The sequence below is a fragment of the Austrofundulus limnaeus genome, unplaced genomic scaffold (assembly GCF_001266775.1).
Source record: "Austrofundulus limnaeus strain Quisiro unplaced genomic scaffold, Austrofundulus_limnaeus-1.0 Scaffold50, whole genome shotgun sequence".
NCBI classification, from domain to species: Eukaryota; Metazoa; Chordata; class Actinopteri; order Cyprinodontiformes; family Rivulidae; genus Austrofundulus; species Austrofundulus limnaeus.
Window position 1 is genome coordinate 1,371,102 of NW_013952452.1, and position 9,513 is coordinate 1,380,614.

At 37.0% G+C, this 9,513-nt stretch overlaps 1 protein-coding gene across 1 annotated transcript in view; it reads right to left on the bottom strand.

The window, feature by feature from the left end:
• Window positions 1-4,044: 4,044 nt before the first annotated feature.
• Window positions 4,045-9,513, bottom strand: part of mtmr6 (myotubularin related protein 6) — a gene marked incomplete in the record, with an annotated part of 21,204 nt that continues 15,735 nt past the window's right edge. Inside the window, 5 exon segments of the mRNA XM_014008476.1 lie at window positions 4,045-4,711; window positions 6,874-7,000; window positions 7,083-7,217; window positions 8,715-8,821; window positions 8,938-9,031. Of these exon segments, the coding sequence (XP_013863930.1) occupies window positions 4,367-4,711; window positions 6,874-7,000; window positions 7,083-7,217; window positions 8,715-8,821; window positions 8,938-9,031 (808 nt within the window).

Consider the following 9,513-nt stretch of genomic DNA (forward strand, 5'->3'; position numbering starts at 1 on the left):
TAAAAATTTCTTACTCCATTGGCAGAAAATTTTGACTTAATTTGGGTCAAATTTTCAGGCTAACAAGACAAATAATCTTACACATTCTGAGAACAAAATTGTTATTCTTACACAATCAGCTCTTGTTTAGTGAATCAGTCTCAAAACAAGATCAAAAAGACTTTTTGGCTGGATATAAGATTTTAAAACTTAGTAAAATGGACAGTTTTTGCAGTGTATGGCTCACAATCACCTCCCACAAAGAGACAGTGTGGGTATATTAAACATTTCCTGAATCCTTGTGTCCCTGATGCCCCTGCATGTCACAAAGCTAAAATAAAATATTTAATTTAGGTGAAAATTGTGTGTGTGTGTGTGTGGGGGGGGGGGGGTATTATTTGTGGTTTAAAGAGTTCTAGTGACCTCTGTGTTGGTCAGAGAGACACAAATCTGGGCTTAAATAAAAGCACAGAGGGTCCCCTTTAAACTGATACCAACCAAACACAATATTCTAAAGCTTTGACCAATGTCCGTATGAGCCTAGCTATACACCACTGTCAAAACATTTTTTTTTCTTAACAGGTTATCAGTGGTGGGCACAGTTCCCCTAAAGCACTAATAGGGAAACTAATTTCCTGATTAGTACTTTAGGGCTTTTGCTAATTTTGAAATATATCAGTGGATTAGCACTTTCTAAATTTATAGGCTAAATTTAGAAGCACTAACTGAGTTCCATGTATGTTATTGTTTAATATTAACAGATGACAGTGCAAGCTGTCACACATTTTGTTCATATGTGTGTCACTTATCCACCAGGTGACAATATATGAACCCAAATACAGCTGTGGAATGTCAATTATGCCAATGAAATAAGAAAAAATTGAGTCAAATCAAGTATTTCAAGAATCTTACCAAGTTAAATTTTCTTACTCCATTGGCAGAAATTTTTGACTTAATTTGAGTCAAATTTTCAGACTAACAAGACAAATAATCTTACACATTCTGAAAAGATGATTATTCTTACACAATCAGTTCTTGTTTAGTAAATCAGTCTCAAAACAAGATCAAAAAGACTTTTTTGGCTGGAAATAAGATTTTCAAACTTGGTTAGGTGCACATTTTTTGCATTGTAGTGCATTAGAATTAGGGGACCTAAATATCTGAGTTAGTGTTTTAGGGCTAGTGGAACTAATTTTTAGATTAGTGCTGCCCACCACTGCAGATTAATAACTTCAGGAGCTGATAGCTGTGATTTAGCTGTACTCTAAAAGAGCTATCATACCAAAATATTACTGTATCTTTCCAAAAATTATGATGAAGCTTTGCCACCCTGAGGTGGACCAAAAAAGTGGTCCGGCCCAAAATTAGGAATCTGCTAAAACTACCACAGGACATAAAGTTTAATGTGAAAACTTTCACTTTCTCACAATTTTTCTTGCAGTTCCAGTATTACAGAGCTTCACATAAAGCTGAAACAGTCTCTGCACACAGAACGTCCCACTGCACTACCAGCCTGTCTTTAATACAAGTCCCTCTAAATGAACTGGTCTATTTTCCCATGGATGCTCATTTGACTGATGCTGACTGTGACGTTGTATGCTCGCTTTGTGTTTGCATAGATCTCTTTTTATTCCTGCGGCATGTAAAGGCGGTTAGGCTATTGAGGTGTCAGGGATTTATTTGCTGCAGATTTTGTTTTACAAATACAACGAAATAGTCAAATCCAGACTGAATGCTAAAACAGGCATTGCAGAGTTGGACGTTTTTGCAAAGCAAAAACATGCAGATCGCCCGTCCCCTCCATTTATCCTGACGTCTGACGAGTTTTACATCTTGTCATTCTGCTGCAAACTGATTGAACAAGTCTTTTTTTATTTGCACGGCAGATCTAATCCAGTCCAGACCTAAATCTTTCTGAGCTCTGGTGTGAAGGACAGTTAAAGCATTAGTCTGGAATCAACTCAGAGCTGTTTTTGTGACAAATGAGAACATTTTGAGCTGAGCCAAACTACGCAGCCTCGTGGCTCAAACTCACGTCATACAGACCGGCTCAGTATATGGAGAGAAAATAGACTCATAAAGTTTGTGTGTACGGCTCCATGTTAGCAATAGTAATCATAAAATTTGTTCTTGCTTATCTAAAGGCCCTGCAACACTCTGTTTTAGACAACGGATGTAGATGTGTAATAATTTAGTTATGAATGAAATAATCATACAGGTTACATATTTGATCTGTTAGCTTATTTGTTCAAAAAAATCTCCCAGTTTTTTATGTTTTGTCTTCAGTGTAGACATCTTCAGTGTTGGACAAAATTTTCATAAATTGGCATACATTGTCTTAAACATTATAGTGAGACAGGGCCTTAAAGGGGACATACGCAAAAATCCACTTTTTTAGCCATTAAGTACATTTTGTTGTGTACTTGGAGTTTAAAGGAGTGCAGAAAAGTTAGATTTAGTCTCTCCTAGTGCTGCAGAGCTACAGTATCCTTATATTCTGTTTGGGTCATATTTTTCAAGCTGTTTCTATTTTTTATTATGTTTTCTGAACTATTACATCAAATTATTTGCGACCAAACAAGGCATGGACTTACCAACTGCAATTTGGTAGTCTTCAGTCTCCTCTGACTCTGGGTCAGACTCCCAACATGTAAGGTTGGATGAACAAGGCTTTCCTTGTTGACATCTTTTAATTCACTTGTAAATAAAAGCTTCTGCACCACTATAAACCCCTCTTTCAAACTGGAGTGGACCGCTCTGGAACCTGGAGGGGGCCGGGGTGTGAAGCGCCTTGTTTGGATTTAAAGAGACAGCCTCAAAATGAATTGATCTGAGACACACCTCTGATAATGGGTGAAAGCGGGGCTTGTGGAGTTACAATAAGGAGGAATTCAGACCAAAGCATTGCAGTCCCACTTTATATAGACCCCAACTGATGGTTGGGGTCTATATAAAGCTAATACGGTACTTGTCTGTCACTGAATACAAACTGATGATGTTCATGTCTTTGTGTTATATCATCTCCAACTGTTTAAACCCTTTGAAGATGACCTCCACAGCTAAGCAACCCTAATGTTCTTGTTTGTTTTAGCTCCTTGAAGATTATTATTGTTTTAATTGATTTTTGGGGGAAAAAAGAGGCAGATATAATACATTTTCTTCTTTAAACTGCCTTTCATTTGATTTCTATTTTTATTGTATATAGAATGTTTTGTTTTTTAAATGAAATGAATAAAGTCTCAATCAATCAATCAAAATACCAAAATGTTTGTAACTTAGTGGATTTTACATATATTGAGCTAAAACTGAGTGTGGTGGTAGCTGAGAGTACATCTCAACACATCATGAGTGCAAACGCATCTCACAAGCTCTCACAAAAGTTTACAAAGTTGAAATCTTTGGCAGGAAGGGCGGTTGGCAATTCCATTGACTAATTCTGGGTCTTTCATTATTGTTAGATTTCATGAGAAATGAATAAATCACTGAGACACTTTAGTAAAACTGAAGGCATAGTGTTATAATTGTACAGTATCTGCCAAGCAGTATAGGTGTCATGCACCACAGATCAGGGTCAGCAGTCAAAAAACAACCCATGAGCAACTTAGAAATCCGTTAGGATCAATGGGATTAGGAGATCAATGCACATTACTAAATCAGATTATCTGCTCGATGTAAGAGAACAAAAGTAAGGGCTAAAATGGATGATCACAACATCGAACAGTTCAATTTATACGCAATCAGGTGCTGAAACTCACATTTAACTTCAGTTTTATTAAGAGGATTTAAAGCAAAGTGCCTAAAGAGTTCAAAAACTAAACTGGAAAATAATTTGAGGCAAACTGGAACCATTTTTTTATCTTGCCATTTTTGACAAAATATACTGATGTTCTGATTTGGCTGCAGGCATTTAGATCAGAACTAAAGCAGCTCAACGGTGAATTAGGTTGGCCTTCTGCCTTCAGACGAAATTAAATCTTTCCTGTGCCAGAAACGTTGATCTTCTCCATGATTATTATTATTTTTTTATTTTTTGATGAATGCATTCTAAAGCAGGATAAATTGCACTTTTTTGGGGTTGATAATGATTTATTTTATTTTTTTCTTCATGAGTTTTCTATAGTGATTTACAACATTCATTAAAAAAACAAGCTTTTTTTCATGTTTCATGGTAAGTGCAATATATGAGATAATAATGAGGCTTTCCACTGAGATTTAAACTATACAGACGTACATCAGTAACTCGGCCCGTTTTGGACCATTGTGTAATCGGCACACAAACACAAAGAGAATGACGCGTTCTCCTTCAAACGCACACACRCTTTTCAGAGAAGTCCCTTCACTAAGCCACGCCCATCCTGTGCTCGGAAACAATCCCTTTTGTTTGGTTTCAGCAGGTCATGCGTGCCATGCCGAACTCCAGACTAACAGCAGCGGGTTCTTCTTTGGCCAGTTCACTTTTATATGTCCCGTCCAGCTCGCCGTAGCTCTGCTTCCTGCTCTCAGTGCCGCTGCTGCCCTCTACTGTCCGCTCCGTGTCCGTGCCCTCCGTGGCCTCCTCGCCCACCTCGTCCTGCTCCTCCTCGCAGCGCTGCGCTTCTTTCTGGCTGAGGGGAGCGCCGAGGATGAGGGAGTCGGAACGGGGCGGCAGAGGGGTGGCGTGCTGGCCTCGGGCGGGAGGGGGCGCAGGGGGGTCCGAAGTTGAGACGGGGGTCACGCCGAGCTGTTGGAGCCTCTACATACACAGAGCAGAAAAGTTTGATTCATTCTTGTTAAATATTATTGTTTTATTATTATTATAAACTCCAGTAAAGCAGTGGCTAAAACAAAAATCATCAATTTTAACATTAAAATGTTAAAAGATGACAGCAGTTTTTATATCAAATTCATCAGAAAGGACAGAGTTGTAGCTAATTTGCACAATCTCATGTAATATTGTGAGATGTCACACTCAGTATGTGAACGACTCTCAGTTACTTTCACACTATTTTAGCTCAATATCTGTAAAACTGACTGAGTTCTAGCTGTTTGTGCAGGCTAATGTAGATTAGCTGTGGTGGTTATTTTGAATTAAGGGGATTCCAAAAATCAGTTGTAGATGTGCTTTTAATGCAGCAATGCAAACAATCAACTTACAATTAACTGTCGAATAATGGTTTATTAGATTAAAAGACTGGAAAGTTGCTGTTTGAGAAGGAATTGAAGTTTTATTTTGTTTTTGTTTCTTATTATTGCTTGAAATTTATTATAGAACAAAGGGGCAGATATAAGATTTTTTTCTTCTGTCTCCTTTCATTTCAATTTGATTTGTATATTTTTGTTGTGTATATATGTTGTGTATTTTTTTTTTTGTTTTAAATTAAATGAATCAACTAAACTAAACTAAAATCGGTTCCAATTAACTGATGACATCCGCTGGTGCTTCATATGGTCCGTTTAAATCGCTCTAACTGGAAAGGCACGCCTACTCTGACACACTGTTTCAATTTGAGTCAAAAGTAGAGACTTCAAACTTTAAACTTTAAATAGTGTTAGGAAATGTAGAACCTAAGTTATGATAAATAGTGTGCGCCACATTTTATTTTCTTAAAACGATTGTCTGATTTGATGCACGTCGCGAGCAGGAAGCAATGTCAGTGTCAAATTTATTTATARAGCATGTTAAAACAACAGAAGCTGACCAAAGTGCTTTACAGTTCAGTCAAGACTCGTATCAAATGCGTTACAGGACTAAAAAAACCACCTCGATCCACCGTCAATTTCCTCCTTCTCTCTAGCCGAAAATATAAAAACCCTCCGATCTTTTTCCTGACCAAGTTATTTGTCAAGCAGCAAAAAATCTACAGGATTAAGAAAGAAAAAAAAGAAAAGAAAAGAAAAGAAAAGAGTGAGCAGCACTCAGAGGTCTGACTCGTGCTGCTTCCGAGGGAGGAAAGGGGGTCCTGCTCCAGAGTTAACAGAGAACCAACAAGAAAGCATCAAAAAGTAAAGAATCACAGAAAATCATAAATTCTAAATGTAAATAAATTCTAATTATAATAAYAAATTAATAATAGTTTTGCATCTATAAATCATATTTTATACTTTTCATCTGTTTTCCACCATTCAGCAGCCTAATGGATTTCTGTTTTGTTGTATTTTTATTAAAAAAGTCCAGTTTAATAAAGTGTGAGAAATCCACAGTCTATTCAGTCAGTATTTAATACAGCTGGAATAAACTTAAAATATATTGATCTGCTTCATTTTTTAAGCCAGCGTATTATACAAGATTAACCCTTCATGTTAATCTTGATAGAAGAGAAAACTCAGGTTTGCTTATCAATTAATTGTTAGTCGATCAATAAGATCAATTAGGTTTAGATGAACTCATTAATCGATAACTTGCGTCCCTGATCCAGTGATTAGAAGTTTCATTAAAATCCATCCAGTTTGCTCACAGGCAGGCAGGTTTTTGCCAGACTGAGCTCACACCTGGCCGCAGCGCTCAAGAAGAGATGCAAAAGCATGCAAAATCTGACATATACTGTAAAAAAAGAACTACCAATCGTGTCGACAACAGCTTTGGTTCTCTGCGTGACTCTTTAAAAATTAAAATAGTTACAAAGACGATAAGAGAAAGTAGCTGAAAGCTGAACCCACCAAAGGGAGAATATTATAACACCTAAGCACAGGGTTTGGTTTGTTTGGGACTTTGCTTCCTTCAAGCTACTCCATTCTAAGACTATGAAAATAACCAGAAACACTGTGCTGCCTGTAAACAACATGGAAATACAAAGAGAGTGTATTCAAAAACAAGCCTGTAAGCCAGACTTAATTAGAGCTTTTCACTGCAACATGTGTTGTGACTTTAGCTGTTCTGGTTTCTGYACATTGTTGTGTAGGAGAATCAAAGCTCACAGTCTCCAGGGCCTGCAGCGTGTTCTCCACCTTGCGGCTGCTCTCSTTCAGAGTCACGAGGGTTTTGAGGACAGACTGCCGTGGATGCATAGACCGATCGAACTGGTGGTACATGCTCCTCCAGAACCTAGCAAGCACAGGTTAACATAAACATGCAAATGAGATACAAACAAAGTAAAGCGCAGACAGGAGAGGTATCCTGCACTGACTTGAAATGGTAGGGCAGGGTGGAGGGCTCCAGAACAGRGTGGGCTTCAGAGTATGCAGGGCTGTAGAATGGATTCAGGTGGTTCTGTTTCTCACTCATYAGAAAGGCCCACAGAGAGTGGGTCCGCTCACTCAACCTGGAAGCAAGGGGACACAGGAAATCAATCCAAACAGGTCATTAATGGGTCTTTAAAAATCTTTGGTCTTGTTTTGTTTTGCTCGGTGAATCACATTAAACAGAACACATGAAGTAAAATGTCTCAATAACATAGAGCTCATTACACATAAAATGAATTTAGAAACTACAGTAATGGAGTGAGCAGGAAGCTATTTATCAAAATTCATTTTTAATCTATATCTTAAAGTAGGATCTCACTGAACCCATCTAATATATTGTTTCATTAATTAAAATTATAAAAATTGTATGAGTTGGTTGAATATCATATACTGCAGGTTATATATAAAGCTCATAAATGTGTTACCTTCAAACATCCTATCTAATTTTGTTAAGAGGGAAAGCTGCTATAATTTGAAGGGATTACAAATGTTTGTTAAACCAAAAATCCAAGCAAATTTGAAGGACAGATGCACTTCAGTAACAGGTATAAGACCATGGAATAATCTGGAAAATGATTATAAAAGCATTGGATCAATTAATTCCTTAAAAAATGATCAAAGCGAATTTTTTTAAAGAAATATGAAAATTGTTTCATTTGTATTTGTATGAGTTAGTGTTTGAGGAGTTGATTTTTTTATTATTTGGTTTATTATTGTTTGAAATTAATATATATTTTTTGTAAATAAGAGCAGATGTAAGGTTTTTTTTTCTTCTGCTGCCTTTCATTTTATTTGATTTGTATTGTTGTATGTAATATTTTGTTTTTTAAATTAAACGGATAAATGCTATAATAAAAAATAATTTGGAGACAATTTGTGAACAATATTAGAGGGCGTTTCCAAAATGTTCCTCAATTTTCTTATGAAAGTCAGAAGGCCTTGTGCACATGTAGCTGGATTTATGACAATAATCACAGATTCACCGTCATCTGGAGCCTTTCTCAATATGTGGATCCATCACATCAAACTGAGGATTTTAAACTTTTAAACTTAAAAAAATTAAATAAAATAAAAAAAACCTAACTGGTGGGCTCGATGGACAGCCCTTCATCAGCTAACCAAAAAAAATCTGAAGCTCTTTTTATGATGGAGCCTCTTCCTCAAATATGGGGTGTATCAAGAAACGGTTGGCTGGTGCAGTGTTGATCAGACACATCTACATTCCTGCCAAATTTCACGTTGATCGGTGCAGCCGTTTCCGTGCTATGATTGACCAAAAATCTTGAAAAAAATAAAAATAAAAATAACAGTACGAAAACAATTTGACCCCCACTTCATGTGCAGAGGTGATAATTATGACATTTGTGTCAGGCTTCCTATTTGTCCCCATTAAACTTGATGTATTTAACGTGATGATTCTCGCACTCAGGTGGCAAAAGTTAACAATAAGGAAGTTATCAATCTGTTTAAAACAGGAAACTGACAGCAGAACTGTGTCTGGTTTGATGAGTTTTTCTGGAGCTGTCAACTAAATAAAACCCAAACTCCCCCAAACCCAAACTGTGAGACGGACTTACTGCAACTCTTCTCTCTGTCTCTGATTATTTCCCAGGAAGTTTCCGTACTGACACGAGTGAACGTGTTCATGGATCTGCAGCAGGAACCACTCGCTGAACTCAAAAGCCTACAGAAAGGGGCGTTTGGTAAAATAAATACAATAAAAAAAATATTTTAAAAAAAAACGTTTGGAGTGAGAAGCAGAGCGTGGATCTGATAAGCTGCCGGCACGTTCTCACAAACCTGTGGAAACTGCTCCGTCAGCTGCCAAACGCACTCAAGAAACTGAGTGAAGATAGGAGACACTTCCTTAGGATCCCCGTCCAACTGGTCACATCTAGGGACAGAAAAGTTTGAGCTGTCGTCACAACAGTTCATTTTAAATTAACCAAAACATTGGATATGGAAATATTAATTAGTTTATTCCAGGACTATGCACTAAATTGCTCCGGTGGCCACAGTTACTGCAGGCCAAMAGCTCAGGGGYCRAACATCCAGTAATTAAGATAAGATAAGATATGATAAGATAAGATTTTATTGATCCCACAGGGGGGAAATTTGCACATTACAGCAGCTCAAAACAGGACAGAGTGAGATAGAATAAAGAAAGATAAGTAAAAGAAAAAAAAACACTATACTCGTGACATACTGTATAACAATGTAACAATGCTTAAAACTCATTTTTACTCCTTGGCATTTCATTCTGGTAGAGTTTGAGATTCTTTTAAAGTAAATGTTTCCTATGTTCTATTTCTCTATTTTAAATTGATCTTAATTATATATATATATACACTCACCGGCCACTTTATTAGGTACACC